The 19383-nt window shown below is 39.0% G+C and overlaps 1 protein-coding gene across 1 annotated transcript in view; it reads left to right on the forward strand.

Annotated features, from left to right (window-relative positions):
- helz (helicase with zinc finger) overlaps positions 1 to 19261 on the forward strand; it is a 61025-nt gene extending 41764 nt beyond the window's left edge. Inside the window, exons 24-33 of the mRNA XM_051946118.1 lie at positions 1492 to 1783; positions 7603 to 7648; positions 8700 to 8887; positions 10151 to 10355; positions 10498 to 10584; positions 10764 to 11273; positions 12740 to 12998; positions 13280 to 13934; positions 14708 to 15002; positions 15127 to 19261. Coding sequence (XP_051802078.1) covers positions 1492 to 1783; positions 7603 to 7648; positions 8700 to 8887; positions 10151 to 10355; positions 10498 to 10584; positions 10764 to 11273; positions 12740 to 12998; positions 13280 to 13934; positions 14708 to 15002; positions 15127 to 15494 — 2905 coding nt within the window. The 3' untranslated portion in view covers positions 15495 to 19261. The remainder of the gene's footprint in view (positions 1 to 1491; positions 1784 to 7602; positions 7649 to 8699; positions 8888 to 10150; positions 10356 to 10497; positions 10585 to 10763; positions 11274 to 12739; positions 12999 to 13279; positions 13935 to 14707; positions 15003 to 15126) is intronic.
- The last annotated feature ends 122 nt before the right edge of the window (positions 19262 to 19383 follow it).

Raw genomic sequence — 19383 nt, forward strand, 5'->3', positions numbered from 1 at the left:
GAAAAGTGAATTCACATGACATAAGGCACACATGGTTTAATAAATTAAACATATCAAAGTTATTAAGCGAAATTCCAACCAGTTTGTTTATGTTAGATGTGGACACCGCTTTAATTTCCCCCACATACTGAGCTTAAATACTATATTATCGTGAGTAGGTCACCACTGGCTGACAACCTCTTACTCTGTTTGAGAAACAAGCTCAGAAACAGTGTTTTGTCTATGCTAGTCACTGCAACATGTCAAGGATTTCACTGTTTGGTTGTTTGCAAATGTCAGCCTGCAGGCAACGACCTGTAAAATTGATGTGTTCGAGAAGGATGCATTGTTTACCCAACACTGAGTCTCCAGAAACAAAAGGTCTAGGTCAGTGAAGTAGCTGAAGGAAGATCGTCGATAGGGAGTAGCTTAGGTGAGCGAGGTGCAGCTAAAGATTAATAGCAGAATCTTTTTTGTGTGCGTGTGTGTGTTGGTGGTTTGTCTGTGAAAAATGTATTTTTATAATAATATTAGTTCATGCTCTCACTTGCCGTTGCTGTTAGTTAGACAAAGAGCCTTATCAAAACCAGTTGGCTGAACTGTGTGTTATGTTTTATTTGTAACATGGACAAAACACAGCAGTCGAGACACAGTGCCATTTGTTTTTCTTTTTTTAAATTAGGGATAATTTAATAATGGATTAGATTTATATAGCGCTTTTTTGGCCACTCAAAGCGGCAATGGATCCATTATTCATTCACTCACACATTCTGACTCTGGTGGTGGTAAGCTACATTTGTAGCCATAGCTGCCGTGGGGCAGACTGACGGAAGCGTGGCTGCCAATCCGCGCTTACTGCCCCTCCGACCACCACCAACATTCACACGCATTCATACACTAGTGTGAAAGCAGCACTGGAGGGAAGGCGGGTAAAGTGTCTTGCCCTAGGACACAACAGCACATGACTAGGCGAGAGCGGGAATCGAACCGCCGACCCTTCGATCATTGGACGACCCGCTCTAGCACCTGAGCCACAGCCGCCCCATTCAGAATTGATTCTGAATCAAACTGTGACACAAAGAATCTAAATTATCTTTATTTTCCTACTCCTAGCACTTGGTACTATGTACTAATGTTAAAACATACATTATGTGAAATGGCATCTAATTACCACAAATATTCGAAACTGTTTGGTATTGAAATGCAAAAGGTTTGCACCTTTTTTTTTATCATTGTTATTCGATATGCCACGTAAAAGGATTATGCAACAAACACTAGCACATAAATATTGCAGAATTTGATTTTCCTGTATTTCATTTCCCTTTCCTCTCTACTCTTCACTCTATAAACATGCATTTTCCAAGTTTATTTTCAGCAGTCTTGATCCTTTGCATTCACCCCCTAAGGAATAATTTCTTAGACTGCAAGCACAAAATATTCAGTGCATGTAGTTTAAAGGAGAATAGAAGAAACCGTCCTGTTTATCTTTTTTCTCTTTTTGCCAATTTCTAGAAAATTCTGGGAGCACTTTATTTCCATCTGCCATGAAAACTCGAGTCTACATGGCATCACTTTTGAGCAGATCAAGGCACAGCTGGAGGCCCTGGAGCTCAAGAAGACCTATGTCCTCAACCCACTGGCCCCAGAGTTCATCCCCCGTGCCCTCAGGCCCCTGCAAGGACACCACTCCTCTTCGCAGGCTCTCCATCCCCACCATCATCCACATCCTCAGCATGCACAGCCTGCTTCCAACAAGCAGGGTCCACAGCTACAGCAGCAGCAGCAGCAGCAGTCACCCCCTAAGGTAAGGTGTTCTTCAGGAGGGAGGGCACAGTTGGCACAGCATCCAATTTTTCCTAGGTGTTTTCAATTTGCCTATTAGAAATCTTGGCACTGAACAACAGAAATTTCAAAAAGAACAACACAAACGAGGTGATCATTAAAGTTCATATTATCAAAGCCATAGAAATAAAAGAAAAACAGGTGGAGCACAGAAGTTGTTTGTAAAGTCACATGCCTTGAGGCGGGGACAACAAGGCCACAGAGTGTAGCATATTATTGTTCATTTAATGTACATTTTACAACATTAAATGAGTCATCCATATTTTGTTTTACTACACTTTATATAATGCTACAAAAAAAATCTCTTAACTAAAAAGTGTTTGATATGTATTTATGCCACATTTGCTGGTTGTCACACCAATGCAACAGGCTTCCTAACTTGGAAGTGTTCAGGGAGATCAGCTGTCACAAAATTGGTGACCATCGGAGCCAGCAGTGGTGGATTTGACACATTAAACACACCACAGTCTGAGACAACTGAATCTGAGCCAGCTAACAAAACTAAATGGCTCACTGCTTAACGGACATGTAGCCATCACTGTGTGCGTGCTGTGCAATCCCAACATCATATATCTAAAATTAGCAAACACCTCTTTTTGTCTTATTTGTTTTTTTAAATAATGAATTTAAGCAAATCTTAACTATGGAAAAAAATTATGAGCTGTTCATTGTTTATTTTAACTTGAATATATGTAAATAAGGATAAGGACAAACTTTACTGATCCCACAGTGGGGAAAATTCACCATTACAGCAGCTCCAAAGAAAAAGTATAGAAGAATAAAGGCAGTGCAAGAATAAATAAGAAAAAACACGGTGAAAAAAATTGCAGATAACATTATATACAGATGATTTTTTTAAATACTGTGTAGAAGACTATATACAAAAGGATGAAATCTGAATGATTTTAACTCTTAATGTCTTAAAATGAGACAAATATATTTAACTGTATATTATTCAACATAATATCGACATAATAGTATAATATAAGAATTTAAATCAAAATGTCTGTGTAAATATGTGTGTTTTATAGTGAATGTTTGGTGACCGCAATAGTAGATGAAACGCAAATGTTGTCGCTTTTTCTATGTTAGTGTGATACGTTGGGCAACCACGAATTGGTTTATAGAAATAGCAAACAAATTTTCAGAGTTGAATTGAGTGCTTGTTGCTTTTAGAGATGAAAAATAATTAAAGCTTTGTAGATGCGGGCGCAAAGCACATATCCATTAATGCGTCCCAGTTTAATTTTCGCCACAGGAAATAATTGTATGATCATTCATTTCAGCCCCTGGAAAAAGACAACAACACAGATAGGAAATTAGCATAGCAGGTTTGGCGGATGGATTTGTTGTTTGATTGTGTTGCTGAGGTTGAACTGTCTCTGTCTGTCTGTCCTCCCTGCTTGCCCTGAAAGGTTAATGAATTCACCACAGCTGCCAACCTGTTGCCGTCACCCACTGAGCCTAATGAGCCTCAGCTCCGCAGTATCAGTCAGCTTTACAGACCTCCAATCTTCTTCTCCATTTACACATATGTATAGGCACATATATAAAATATACAGTATATTGATTGCACGAGGACATGCTGCTTGGTGCATATTTAAAGGTCAAACAATCTGAGGTGTTTTTGCACAGTTTCAGTGCACCCACTGTTCATTTAGAGGCCATTTCATAATAATGGGAATAATTTTCTAAATGTTAAAGGGCATGTATCAAGTGTTTCTGATGAAACCTTTGTTGTTGGATTGAATGTGATTGCTTCGTTTTCAAGTTGTTGAAAGTTTGCACTTTTTTCAGTTGATCATTGTGAAAAATAATTAATTCCACTCTGAGTGTTAATCAGCTGACGTATAAAAGGCATAGGAGTCAGTAGAAAATTTGTTGTAGCAATTACTTGTAAAACACACTAATTTAAAAACAAAGCATGCTGCATGGTCATTGTTTGGCATCCGTTTTACTCGACACTTCTACGCTTCAGTTGATTTCACATTTCTGTTATCTGACACAGATGGTGTTTTGGTGCAAGTGCGCAAGACTGTGACACTTGTGTTAAATTATGCCTCATAATAAAAAGCTTTTTGTGGTTTTGGTATTAAGTGGAGCTCGCCCGGCTTTCTCTCAGCGTATGTTCTTCAGTGTACGTCTCTCCATTTCAGTCTTTGTTGTCTCACTTTTCTTTTTTCCATCAGCCTAGAACCTCTTGTCGCAATAGCAAAACGTTGCATCGATGCAATACCTGCCTGTATAGTAACAGATGACAGAACATGAAGCCTGAAATTTAAAACTGTAAAAAATTTGACAGTGTCAATGCAAGCTATGTTCCTGTTATACTATTCAACTATAACTGGAGGAATTTTTTGTTAAGATCAGCTCTTTACATTAAAAAAAAAAAAAACACTCAGAAGTGTGCCAGAAGTATTTCCGTATATATTTTAACTAGCCACTTTGACTCTTTTGTGCAGGAATGCAATTGATCATTTTCAAATGCTGTTGCTGATTCTTACCAGCTTACAAGTTATAATATCCTTAAATTATGAATGTTTCATTTGCAAATAGAGATTGTCGCCATTCTGGTAAGCTATAATAAGTTAATGCCAAATTCAACATTTTCCAATTTTTCCGTGTCAAACTCTCAAGATGAAAAACTTTGCTTGGTGCAAAATAAAGCACACTCTTTTGCCTGTAATGAGCATGCTATTTATCACTTTTGCTTGCCTGTCACGCTTTGATCACGTTAAACAAGTTAGCATGTCTGTCAGCGAGATGCTTTGCCAAGTTTGACATATTGGCTCCCTTAGTTCACGTCGATAAAACAGTCTATCTGCCATTAGCGCAGTGATGCCATGTTTTGCTTTGCACATCCACTTTGTGGACAGTCCATGGATGGTCTGCAAGTGTACCTGTTTGAAGCTATGCCTCATTCTGTTACTGTAAAAGTTGGTGTGCACTTAGAAGAGAAAGAAACGTAGTTGACACACCCAATATGCCTGCAGAGTGGAAGCAGAACATTGCACACGTGTACTTCCCCATCTTATAAAAGAGGTAACTCGCAGGAAAAAATAGCTTCTGTTAAAATACTGGCATTCTTAAAGCATTGATACTAGTAACATGGGGGGAAAATACTGTTTTAAATGCAAGAGTATTGCAATATTTTTTAGCATCAGTATGCTGTGGAATACAAAGTATAGCACATCATCACTACAGCAACTTTTTTTTGCTTTTGTTTGTATTTTATTACTTTTGAAAAAAATGGTTAAGGCAAGCAACAAAATCCTCAGTGTGACAGCTAATATACAATCATTTAATATTTGCAATATTAAGTCAGTAATGCTTTTTATTCGTAGCAGTCTTGTTAAAAATTGATCATCTGGGACAAATGTTCAGCAACATCCTCCTTAACTCATGCTTTCAGAGGACGTTTTCAGCAGTTGATGTATGATTAGATCAAATAACCTCCGTGCTAGAGTATAGGCACCAGTTGTAGCCCAGTGTGTCTAGCATTGCTCAGTTAATGTTGCGCCTTAAAATAGCAGCCAGACGAAGCTGCTGCTGCTGCTACAAATGGCCAGGCCTCAGTCAGTTTTAAGAGGGGTTCTCTCCTCATGCTAACCTGTGTGATAAATGCAAATGTGGTGTATTACGGTAATACAAAATGATTGCGTACTGCTAAGCCCGATTTTTACATTAAGCACATGTAATATGTTTCCACTTACACTACACTATATTTGTCTGCAATGCTAGTAATACAGATGCCATGTTAGCCTGTCATTTTATAACTGGAATGGAAGTATCTCATATCTCTCCTGTTGTTTGTGATGGTCTCTTTTGGCTACTCCTCAGTTCAAGATGGCACTCTACCTCACTTGCAGAACAACATTTTAGGAATCTATAAACTTTGGCTTTGCTCTGTGTAACACAGTGAGCCTGAAAGGAAGGCCTTTCTGTGTGCTGTTTCTCAGAGTGATTTCAACGTAGCTGTTCTATCTGTCTGAAGAATATATCTAGTACTGGATTCCTGCTTTTTCAGCCTTTTTCTTAAATGCTTCTTTTGGTGCTTAACACAAGGTCTCAGCCTTTACAGTAAATTGTGTTTTGTTCAGATATACGGCAGGCCTTTTCCTAAATATCAGGAGCACATTGCAGTATTACTAGAACATTATAGCCTTGATATGTTCAGTTTGTGTTTGTCTTCTGACTATATTTCAAGGTGTAGTTGCATTTGTTGTATTATTATGTCAACTGTTCAGTTGGCAGATTCAGTTGAAGCTGATTTTTTTTCCTTCATTTGCATGTAATACTTTCTAAAATACTTGTGTGGCCTATAGACTAAATTATTTAATGGAATCACTGTTTTCCTTGTAATATGACTGTTGTTCTTAACCTTGAAGGTAATTAATGCAGTCATTGTCGAACATTACCACAGCAGCATAGTGGATCTTATACAAAAAGGATACGGTCATTAGTTTTTTACCTCCTCCAAGGAAGCTAACCCGCTGTCAACTACAATCTGTTCATACCACAGTTAATCGGGAAAGACTGCATCCTACAGAAACCAGTCACTGAGAGGGCTCAGAGTAGATTGTTGTGTATGCTTGCTTGTAATGGGTAAATAATACAGAAGATAGGATCCATCTTAGGTCAGGTATAGAAAGATCTTGTGTGAGCTCACTGGTATGCGTCCGTCTTTGTGTGCATTTCTTGTATGTACGTGTAGATGAGTCACTTGATGTATGTGCTAATGTGTGCTTACATTGATAACTATGTTTCAGTGATGATGATTCAATTGGAACTGTCTGTGTACACTGTGCACACAGTTAATAGTAAAGTATTGTGAAGAAAGATTCTTTTTTTTTATATGTGAAGAAATGAATAGTGAAGTTATTTGTAGTACTTAGTGTATATATATTTGTAGGCATGTTACGTTAATAAAGCATAACAAATTTAAAGTTGATTCAGAATTAATTACAACTGCCATTTTGTAATTAAGGATTTTTTTTATAATGCTGTAACTCCTTTTAATAGAGTTTGGACTATAGGTTATGGCTGTTAGGAGGATAGATTAATTGCTAGCTTTGGTCTTTTAATGGAATTTATTGATGTAATCCTTCACTTAAGGTCCTTTCATTTCAGTGTTGTCACTAATGTTAATTAGATCTGTGGTCTACGAGGAAAGCAGTTTGCTGTGTGAATGGTCGGCCAACTTTAAACCTTCAGTGGACACGTTACATCTCAGTGGACAATTGCTGGCCTTTCTAAATTTGTAACATGAAATCCTAAACTAAAGAGAGACAGAATTGTTCTGGTTGTCATTTATTTAAATTTATCATTGCAAAACGTGAAAATATGAGCAAGCTGAAAAAGTGTGATTCTACTAAATTTGTGTTTTGGATTTTTGTGCGTTTGAACACAAATGGCTCATTTGCAGCAAAATCACCAGCTTTTCTGTGTGTATAAGAGCAGAAAACATCAGTGTGACACATTGGTAGTATGGACTCATATAGCTGTCATTTGCTGACCAGCTTAATTATTACCTCTCCTATTACTGATGACTTGTTGCTCATATAGCTGTTGTGACAGATGTGGGACAAGATGGACCATAACACAACTTCTGCATCCCTGATTCTTTTCTTTACAGTTGTTAGACTTATTGTTTCATTGTGTATCATAGTGTATGTGTTATCCAATCATCCATGCTCTACCTCTTGCTGACTTTTTCTTCTCCATTCAGTTCCAATAGCCTCTTAGTCTTTCTTAATGTCTGATGGTTCTTTTTTTCCACAGGGGAAACATGCAAATCACACAGAACACCTTCCACCTGAGGGATATGGTGAGTGTAGCCTACAGCCCATGTTGTTTTGGTTTTTGTAAGTCACTGATCCTCTCCTCTAGACATAGAAACATAAAAACATACCTATAAAAACAAAATTGACAAACCTTTAGTCTTATGTTTATATTGATGAATTTAGGTTTGCTGAGAATATTCAGTCACCTGATTGTCAGTGAAGAAGGCCAAAAAAGTATGCAGAAGAGTGTCAAAATACAAACAGTAGTTATTAACAGTTAAATATTAAATTTATGTTATACTGACCGGAATGAAAGGAATTTAGATCAAGATAAAATATGAGATTGAGTTCAGAACTATATGAATTACAAAGCTAAATTCCACTATTGGTAATGTTTTTGTTAGTTCTAAGTGTCTAACAGTCTTTTCCAGATGTACAGACAAAAGTTTTTGTTGTAAAGAAGACCTTGAAGCATTATACAGGACTGTCACTTTGTTGTATATTTCAACAAACCTTTTTAGGGGAAGGGGTGGACATAGGTATACATTGAAACTAACTGAGATGTCACAGCGTTGACACAACTATGTACAAATAATTCCACCCTAATTCAACTCCACTCCTCATCACAAAATTTTGTGTACTGTGGTCAGATTTTACAATAGAGCAGCAAGAAAATAGTTTCCATTGTTTCATTTTACTAGATCTCCCTATACACATACAAAGGCACATCTCGACAGCTTGATATGAGCCAGTTTAATGCAGCAGCCCAGATGGATGCATGAAGGCCTGAGGCTATTGAAGCCATCAGAGTGATCAGAGAACAGCCTTCAACTACACAGTGTTGACTAGGGGAAGTCAATTAGTTTGCTTCAGCTCTTTAGAATTGTAGTTTATCAGGCAGTTACTTTCGTCTGAATTTTAAAAAGACCTAATCAGTAAAAATCATTTGTTTTTGTCCCTCATCTCAAGATTAGTAAAAGTTGGCCATCAGCTCTTTATAGTTTTGCCTTCTTCTCTTAAAGATTACAAGATATGAATAATAGTTAGGGACATTTGCATTTTGCTTGTATAATTTGCCAACTCTTTTCATTGCAGTCCAACCCAACCCAGCTGTGTTGATGGGAAACCCTATTCGGGCATTCACACCACCTCTGGGTGGCACACCAGCTGGTATGGGCAAGTCACCCAGTCCTGTGCAGAGGATAGATCCTCATACAGGCGCCAGTATTCTCTACGTTCCAGCTGTATATGGTGGAAACATGGTCATGTCCATGCCCTTGCCTGTAAGTTTTCTAAGTTGTCTCATTTCTGTAGGATAGTGACCGATATAAGTGATGTACGCCGATCTGCCACAACACTAAAACCACTAACAGGTGAAGTCAAAAATATCAATGAACTCGTTACAATGGCACCTATCAAATCCAAAAAAAAAAATGCCACTTGGACTTAACTAAGCAAATAGGTAAGAGCCTTCCATTGAAAAAATACTACAGTGATGAATATGTTTCTGCTGGCAACAACTTATTTAATCCTAGCTGATGCAGTGAGGAGCTTCTCATTTTTTAAGCAACCATTTCGGAAGACACATCCTGTGGCCATGGAAAAGATGTTAATCTGTCACAGAAGGGTCAAAATATTTATTTGCATCAAGCAAAGAAAACAGCTAATGAGATTTCTGAAACTACTAAAATGAAGTTAAGAACCACCCAACGCATTCTTAAAACCTGGAACGATAATGGTGAACCATCGTCTTAAAGGAAGAAACAGTCACTTCTTGACGTTGATATATTAAGCAGGTAATATATGCAATTGTGTAGCTGAAGGACAATCATTAAAAATGGGCAGGTAAATGTTAGAACTAAACCATGAAGCAGTTGCAAATGTGCCACGTGCACTATTGGATAATGGCAAATCAGCAAAGGCATTGTGATGCTCTAGGTGATGTTCTGCTTTGGAAATCATGGTTATGAGAGGATGAATAGAATGCTTTGAAGAGTTTTTCAAGGCGTTTACTTAGCCTCCTCACTTTGCAATCTATCCAAGCGTCTGTAGTATATGCTGGAAAACCAAGTCTGATCTATGTAGGACCCACTTCGCGACTTACAGCACTTAAAGAATCTGCTGCTGCCTTCTTGGTGCTAAATAATGCAGGGTTTCTACACAGGTCTTGTGGAGTTTAAACTTCAACAGGTCAGGACTATTTTGATGACAGGATGGATCCTACATGTGAGGTGTCAGGGAGGGGGTTTTAATGTTGTGGCTGACTGATGTATTTTACTTATTAAAACGGTGCCTATTAGACAGTTCTTTTAGAAATTGCAATAGCGCACTGCTGATTAAGGGTAAAGTGCAGTATGTACATATTTTATTGAAAAAAATGACATTTGTTTCACAATGTCTGTATTTTAGTGTTTCTCTTTGCCAGTCTTGCTTAATTCATATCAAATCAATCCAAACAATGTATTTTTACTGATTTTTTTATTTGTTGACAAATGACAGTATGCAAAATAAGTCACTGATCTATGATTTCTTTTTATTTTACTAAGTTGCCTTGGCCAGGCTACCAGAATCGCTTTGCTGTGGACCCTCGCATCATGAGCCACCCAGCAGCCATGGCCTACAACTTTAATCTGCTGCAGGCACAGAATCGAGGCTCGCCCATCCCTTACAGTGGAGTGGCACACCCCTCTCCACTGGGAATGGGCCAGCCCAGCCCCGACAAGGAGCTACAGGCTGACCCAATCAGAAATGGTGTGCCTTCATTTAATTTTCCCCTTTCAAGTAATCTGCAAAAATTACAAATGACAACAATTTAAAGCCATCAGATAGAGGAAGGACCTGTAGAGAATAGCCAGTTGGTTTAAGTGTGTCTTGGTGTTTCACTTCCTCTCAGGTAAATTAGAAGGATGTCCAAAGTCAGAACAGAGCCGTCTACAGACCCCAGAAAGGAAAACAACAGACATGAAGGAAAAACAGGCAAGTTAATGACATTCATTTTCTGTATTTTTTTTTTGCTTTGTAGAGGTAGAAAGTCCGTATTTGCATAATGTGCACTCACTAAAAACATTTAGCCATGTCTTTGTGATGATAACTGAATTTGAAAACTGTAACGTCTTTGCTTATGTGTTTTAATTGGTGTTTAATTTTTGGTCCAGGGAGATTTGGACACAGGCCAAAGTCGAAATCTGGATTCACAGACAGATGGGCTGGTTGGATTTCCTAATGCACTGCTTCATCGAAAAGACCCCTCAGTTGCCCAAAGACCCCTAAACTACCACCTGGCACCACCCAGCCCAGCTTTTCCTCCCCATCCCGCCAGTGGAAGAACCTTCCCCCAACAGTATCCAGTCTCTCGGCTTCCTTATCGGGTCAACCAGCCTCAGCACCCAGTCATGGCCCAGCAGAGTCAGCAGCAGCAACAACAGCTCAGTCCTGCCTTCACTGGTGGAAGTCACAGCGCTTCCTTCTTCAGTGGCCCCATACCTGCTCACAGGTCTGTCCAGTCACCCTCTTTGGATGGTCCAGAGTCTGGAGGGGTGGAGGAGATGAGTAGCTCCATTAGGACTCCAATGGGCCACCCAGGGGGTCACCACCCGGGCCTCTCGCAGCATAACAGGGTCAGCAGCTTCGGGGAGGACGGTCAGGATGGAAGCCTGGGAGATGGTTTGGGTGAGTATATTACATGAAGGTTGCCCATCCTTTCATTTCACACATAGCTGTCTTTTCTATAGCAGTATTTGAAGTAATCTGATTAGTAGGCAGTATTTCACGTGCCTCAGTGATGCTGCTTTATTGGTAACATTTTAACAAAAAAAGCAATAAATAAGCTGTTTTATACATTTGGCGTGATATTGCAATGCTCTGTTGGGGGTTTAATGTTTTCTGTGTTTTTAAAGACTAACCAGTAGCTGCATCCTCTTTCCTAAAAGTTAGCCTAGATGCATTGTTACTTTTATATTTTCCCATTTTGTTTATCTCACACAGTCATTAGTTTTCAGTAAGACTGGCATTTTACATTGAACATTTCATTCATTGAAAAGGCAGCGATGAGAGTCAAAGTAATTCCCCTCAGTTCAAATGTTTTTCTGTTTTCTTTTTAATTGTTTTAGAAAGAATAATCTTCATAATGATATAAATGTTGGCTGAAATATTGAGAGATTTTTTAACAATGAATTGTTAGAATTGGTGTAATTTCAATTCATTATTAAAAATTTTCAGGAAATGTATTTTTACACCAAAAGGCATGCACTGTTCAACTTTTGGTTGCAATTTTGTGTTGAATTAAGTTGAAAAAAGGGGTGCGGGCATCTTGAGTCAGCTCCATTGTACAGCTGGAACATTAATGTTTGTGAACATCTTTGACTATATCATATCAGCAGCATCAGGCTTTGATTGGACTCCCTCGTGGAGGCAAACATGGACAACTGTAGATAGCACAGATGCTGAGTTGTTATGCTACTGTGTGTCCCATAAAAGTGTTGTAGATCAACATTTACACATTTCACGCATACACACTGCTGCCCTTGTAGTACAACATGAGTTTTGCCCTGAATGTAGATGTCTCCAGAGGGGTCTGTGTGAACTTTTGTGGACATGGACAGATGACAAAATTTCTGTCAGATTTTAGTGGACCCTCAATAGAGAGTGCTGGTGATAGGGACAGTGGAACAGTAACCTCAGATTTGTTTGATCTGAGTTGATGCAAGTGCTGTTTTGAATGTCCTTCTCACCTTTGGAGAGTGCTTTTCTGCAGTAGATGAGCTCCAGAGCTCCTCAACTTTATGTACAAGTATTTAGCAATGGCTGTCCCTCTCCTTCCACTAAAGTGGAGTTACTGACTTAACTGACAAGTTCCTTCTTAAAAATCTTCAGGGAATTTCACTGTGACAAGTAATCTCACGCTCACACGATTTTGTAAATAAAAGGTGGAGTGAATTCCACACTGAATATGCGAAAAAGAATGCAGTTATACTGAAATTTTGGTTGCATTTCACATTTTCAATGACTGAATATTTGCCCATAGTAAATCAGTTTAAAGAGAATTCCTGACTCTGTTGTGTACAACAACCCTAGCTGACAGAATTGTGCGCATCACACCAGTGACTCCAAAACTAATCTCATGGTTACCCTTTTAGATCTCCAGGGTCCTTTGGCTCTAGAGGCCCTAAGCCAGCAGCAGCAGCAGGCAGCCAGGCTGGGCCAGTGGGGGGAGGCAGCAGGCCCTTTCCTCCAGGGCAGCGTTGCCTTTCCTCTGCCCCAACAGCTTGCCCACCTTGCTCAGCCCGGCATGGCCCGCTTTCCCCATCAACTGCTCCGCGCAGCTAGCTGGGGCCTTAGTGCCAATATGGATGATGAAGCTGTTCCTTCTGCCTCCGCTGGGCCAACTTTCACCAGGTTAGACTAAAGAATGCTTTATACATCATTTGCAATGTTGTGGCAACTTCAAGCCAAAGAAACATTCAAATTTTACTAATGAACGTAGAAAATGAGTACAAAACAAATATGTTTCTGAAATGAAACTTCTATTGTTACTGTTGCGTTGTGTTTTCTTTTGTTGTTTTCCCCCTTGGTTAAACCTTTTTATCATCCTCACCAAAATACGTTTCTTTTCCTTGGTGTTACTTTACAACATGATGCCAACTTCAAGTGTAAAGAAATCTACTCTTAATTCCTAGGTACCCAGGCCTCTTGAGAGAAATTACCCCACAGGAACAGCCTGAGCCGAGGGAAGCAGCTGAGATGCAACCCCCGCCTCAGTCTCGTCTCCTTCAATACCGCCAATCCCAGTCCCGTGCCTCAGGTGACCCTTCATCCTCTTTAGCCGCCATCTCCAATCATGCTGGCCCTTTTCCATCAGGACTTTACTCCCATGACACAGGTCGCGATCTCCTTAACGAAAGCCTTCTCAACAACCAAGCTCTGCCACAGCAGCACCCGGGGAATCCCTTGTACAATACTGGTAGCTACCCACATCAGCCACCAGCTCAGTCTGCCAGCCCCCCTCCCTCACAGGTGAAATATCTTCTGCAAGAGGCCCATTGGTCCCAAAGTGGAGCTACATCGGTGAGCCCACCACATCAGAACCACCTGTTAGGGAATCAGGGCCATGGCCTTCCTTATGGACTGCCCATTATGGCTCACCCCAGCAGGCAGGAGCAAGTTCATCTGATGCAACTTCACCATCAGCACCAGCAGCAGCAGCAACAACAGCAACAGCAACAACAGCAGCAGCAGCAACACCACCAACAAAATCAAGGTCCAGACCAGGAGTCCTACCACCCTCTGTCCCCCAGAACATCAGCAGCCACAGCCATTCACAATGTAGATGAGGTAAAATGAGTCATTTATTGGAATACTATGTATATACTAAAATAATTTGTTTGTCCTAAAGAAGTTGAGGGGATACAAGCTGCAATTAATTTAGGATGTTATAGTCTGTTTTTAGATTAATGAAGCATAGTCCTGATAAGCTTTGTTATTGTAAGTCAGCGTAATATAAGCACTGCTATTGTTTGTTTGTTCACTGTTAATGTCTGATCTTCTACTCCTAATTTTACATAAGTAGATTTCAAACCACCTTCTTTAAATTAAAATGACATGCTAGCTACTAACAGGCAAATGTGGATACTTAAGGGCTTCAATCAGCCAAATCTGCTCAAATTATGCTCTATAGAAGAAGAAGAAAATATTGCTTAGTGTTTAAAATGTTTGAATATAAACAGTTGGTTGCTTGACTTAATCTAATCTCAGTGTTATTTCTGTTCGTGGCACGAATGATCTGACAAATGGATAGTGTTTTGTGTTTATATCAACACTCTTGTCCTGTAAACTTCTAAAACCAATAAGCCATGCTTTAAGTTGGAAAGAGTGTGAAACTGTTTTTTGATGAACACTTTCAAACGAGCACTTTTTCCTTTTCTTTGTGTCTCTGTGTCTGAATCAGAGAGTTCTGTGGAAAAAAATTATGCTATTGTTCCGTGTTTATGCCCAGCACATCCTTGAGAGCTAAAATTTTTTTTAAGACATATTGAAACCCTCCAGAGTTTCCTAATATATCAATTCCACTTCCTGTTTTCCCCATCCATCTTCATTTGTCTGCACAGTATGAACCCAGAGGTCCGGGCCGGCCTCTCTATCAGCGCCGCATCTCCTCCAGCTACCCAGATGAATCATCTCCAGCCAACACCCACAACGTCCTGCCCCAGCAGTCCCAACCCTGTGCATCAGACCCCCAGGACCACCCGCATCCGCACATACAGCATCATCAGCATCCTCATGCCTCCTACAGTTATCCCTCACACGACCACATGTGGCCCAGTAACGGTGGGGGTCCCGGTCCGTTTCAGAACATTCCATGTAACGGAGCCGGCACACTCGCTCAGCACCGGGACCTTCTGGGTATGTATCGCCCTATTTGTTAGGCAATATGTCTTTTTCATTTGAATAATTTCTGTTTGTTTGTTCTGCAGTCTGTTTCTCATTTACCCTTCTTATCATTTTGGGCCACCTGTCCACATGACAGCTTCCAAGGCACTTCGTCAGACAGAAGAGCAGGTAAAGGCCGAGGCCACAGCAGCACAGCAGACGCATCCACACTCACTCAACTCCCTTCAGCACCAGTTTCCTCCACTCATGCCCAATAACAAGCAGCAGCAGCAGCCGCCGCCGCCGCCGCCGCCACCACAGGCTCCCCCAGATCCCAACCAGGGAGTTCCAAATTTAAGCAAGCCACCCACCATGTCTTATGCGAGCGCCCTCCGTGCTCCACCCAAACCCCGAGCTGTTCGGCCTGAACAGGTCAAAAAGAACAGCGACCCTCTCTCCCTCCTACAAGAGCTGAGTATAGGAAGTTCAAATGGTAGCAATGGGTACTATTCCTACTTTAAATGAGTCGCATCTCCCACAACATAAAGGAAAAAGGCTAAAAACAAAACAAAAAAAAAACGGCAAAATAGTTTTTAAAAAAATACACAAAAATAGTGCGAAGTGCATTTATAAATTGTTTTTATCAGTAGGTTTGTTTTCTGCATTTTGTTTCATTTTAACTTTTAATTTGTAACAGTCTTTTCTTTTCTCCTGTTTCACATATCTGTGAAGAAAGTAAGTATATATAATGAATGCATTACTGGTATATATACATACTCATTATGTATATATGAATATATACTTATATTATCTACACTTGTATATGTACGTAATGCTAAAAAACTAAAAAAAATAAAAAAAAATTTAAAAAGGCGAGGCTTGGTTTACCACTTAGCTACCAGCTCATTTTTCTTTACAGAAGTTGGTTTTGTTGATTACTAAATAAATATGTTGTTTTATTCCTGTTTTTTTTTTTTTTTTTTTTTTAATTCCTCAGTTTTGAGTGGACATCTTGATTTTCATACTACTGTAGTCGTGGTAACGGACAAAAGCTAAGTGGTCAACTGACAGAAACTACATGAAACAGTGTATAGAAGTAGATAAATTTTCCTCTAATCTGTACATATAAAGAAAATAAAAGACTGAATTGTATGCCACAGACATGTCCTTTAAATTCTTGTATCATGCTAGCATTTGCATTATGAGTTCTATTCTGTTTTCGCGTTCTCCTCTTCAATTCTTAGACATCCTTTACCTGGGAATCATCCTCAGTGATTTAGTAGTAAATGTGATTATTTATGGAAAAACTAACAATACAGTTATCAATTGCATATTTTACTTTTCACCACGGTCTCATCTGCAAAAATAGATGCAGTGTGAACTTGTCAGTAACAAATTCATGTCATTCCTCCTCTGTTTGCTTCATAGATTAGAAAACAAAAGACATCGGTTTCTGTGATAAGATTATCCTAAACTGCTTTGCTTGCACAGTTCTTTATAAAACAAAACAAAAAAAGCAACATTTTTTTTTTGTTTTTTTGTTTTTTACTTTTTTCCCTCCTGTAATCACAATGTGCGGTTACTCGTCAACTCATGTCAGCAAATCCTTAGCAGGGACATGGTTCCAGTAACTGCTGGACGTGTGAAATGTGTTTTGTGTCGCTGATGGACAGTGAGGAGTGTTGTTTTGTTGTTTGTTTTTTAAAGGTTACAGTACTCTGAAGGTTTGTGTAAGTGGAGAAAGATTGGCGATGTCACAGTGGTGTGTCATGGCAGGCAAGCTGAAACGGAGGGGGTGATCAATACTCCCAGTCAAATGTTTTTTCAACACACCAGGTTAGCATTTTTGGTCTGTATGTTTTAACCAGAGAGTAAACGCCTTGAAATTTGAAAATACGTGTCAAGAATGTTGTAAATGTGAAGCATTTGCGGCTTCTTTTTACTAGATGACATTTAGATCGTGCTCACACTGTAGCAAACAACACATTTTGTATTTAAGATTTGATACCGAGTAATATAAACCTCATCAAAAGTAATTACCATTTGTCCCTAGGAGATGATATTTGCACACACTTCAACCACATAAATTTATCATTTTTCATCTCAATCAAGGTGAAAAGCACTTTCTAAGTCTTACCTCTATTTTCTAATTTCAGGGTATTTAAAAGAAAAAAAAAAGCCCAGCACAAGACTCAACTAAATAGAAAACGGGGAAAAAAAACAGTCACATAATGCTAACTATAAAGTAAGCTGTTCAAAAACATTTGACTGTCAGTATGTTTGTTTTAGGCTGTGCATATTAAGAATGCATTGGCGATGTTGGGGAAGCTATTCCTGGTCATTCAGAGTGAAAATATCCACCTTTGTCTGATCTGATTGGTATATTGTTGTTGGAACCGTAGATAAATCTCTTTATTTGAATTGAAAAAGCTGTGATCATGCATTGCATTTGCCACAGCAACGTTTCCCTATTTACAACACACAAAGAGACCACACAGCTACATGCACATGAATTTTACTCGTGACAAGCTGATGATTTAAGTCACATGCAGGTGCTGATGCACTGTATCTGCCTTTTTTTTAAAAATGTTATTATAATAGCAGTCCTGGAAACAGTCTTCCAGTGTTTGGTCCTATTTTATGTAATTCATCAACAGTTAGAACACCACTGCCCCATCAACAAATTGATAAAATAGTAACAAAATCATCCTGCTGTTTCATAGCTTCCATACGGCCGATAAATCTCTTAAAATGTCTCTTCATCAGAAGCCCACAGCTAGTAACATAGATGTTTTTAACAGTCAGTGGAGAGCTTCACACAAGGTATGGTTTTATTTTGACATTGTAATTCAAAGGTCCAGATTTTTTGACTTAGCTGAGAACACATGTAAATATGCATTTTCTAGATATTTACAAACAAGAACTTTGGGAGCGCCTCAATTTTGTAGAAGCTGTTCAAAGAAGAGGTATGCCCTTTTTAATTATGCAAATTCACAAAAAATAATAAATCTAGAAATGGACAACAACCTGATTGGTAGTTGCAGCATCTTGTTGTAACTTTTTAGATGTTTTGTTTTTTCTTTTTTTTTTTTTTTTAAGATTGTGTCTGGCTGATTTGGCAGAGGAGAAATTTGTGTTGCAGCTGTTACAAGACAACTTCTTTCACTGTACAATACATATTTTTAAGTACGTGTTGCTGGATTTGTCCCTTTTCTGTTTTCTCATTACTTCGCAGTTGTACAACAATCATCATGGATTTATTTTTAAATGTGAAGTCTTGTTTTCTTTTCATGCATGTTGCGATGACCTGACTGGTTTTTATCCCTGTTTTTATCAGTTTGTATTGATTTATGGATAGAAAAAAAGAGAAAAAAAAAAGCTTTTGTTCAACCTACAGACAAAATTTGGTATATTATTTGATGTGTACAATAACTTGTGACATTATCAACAAAACTATTATACTATTTTACTAATGTGTCAATCAAATATGTAATGGTCATGTAAGTTCTTTTATTTTCTGCAGTTTCTTAGCAGGGCTAAAGCTGAGGTTGCTCCCTGGCGTGTATCAGATTTTCAAAGCTTTGGATTTGTTCATTTGGGGAATCAGTTTTCCACAAAGCAGTCATTGGCTAGTCTCTGAAGTTGTGCAATACTAATATTTCACTGCTTCTTCAGCTATGGTTTTATTTATTTTTTTGAAGCAGAGGAGATTGAGCCAAAGACATTTTAAAGGGATTTTATTTTCAACTTTTCTTTATTGCTGGTTTGTTTTTGATGCTTCACTTTTTTGCCCTGTCAAGAATCGTTCCAAAAAGGAAAAAAAAAACATCTGGCTGTTTGTTAGTAAACTGAGGGTCTTTACGTGATTTTAAAGATTTTTACTTCCCAACGTTGACCCCGTACATGAATTTAATATGTTCCCGGAAGCCTTTTGTCTCGCCTTTAAAGAAAACGGTGAAACCAACTCGTGTGTGGCGCATGGAAAGGGAGCAACCTTTTGCCCAGCTAGCAGAGAGCACTGTGTTCAGCCTTCTATAAACGCCATCTTTTCCTGTTATCTGTTGGCTCTCCTCTGTTTTTCCCCTTTGCTGCAGTAAATCAATGGCACACCTGTTCTCCCTGCTTCCCAGTCCCATTGGTTTCTCCCTCGTGGGTACAAAAATAATGAATAGATCTGTTTTACTCTTCTTCATTTCAGTTGGTGGTGGTTATAATAAAGGATTTAGACTGTGTTTTAAAGGTTTATTTTCTTTTTTTTAATTTGTTTCTCTATTAAAGTGTTTTTATTGAAACCGCTCGACGTTTGTTTCTTTTCATCTCGTGCGTCACACGGCCGCATAAAGAACCCTTTGTGTGTGAATTGCATAGATCAGCTCGGTCACCTTTGTCTGCAGCAGCCTTTTTCTTTGCTACA

Source organism: Acanthochromis polyacanthus, chromosome 3, assembly GCF_021347895.1.
Source record: "Acanthochromis polyacanthus isolate Apoly-LR-REF ecotype Palm Island chromosome 3, KAUST_Apoly_ChrSc, whole genome shotgun sequence".
Lineage (NCBI taxonomy): Eukaryota > Metazoa > Chordata > Actinopteri > Pomacentridae > Acanthochromis > Acanthochromis polyacanthus.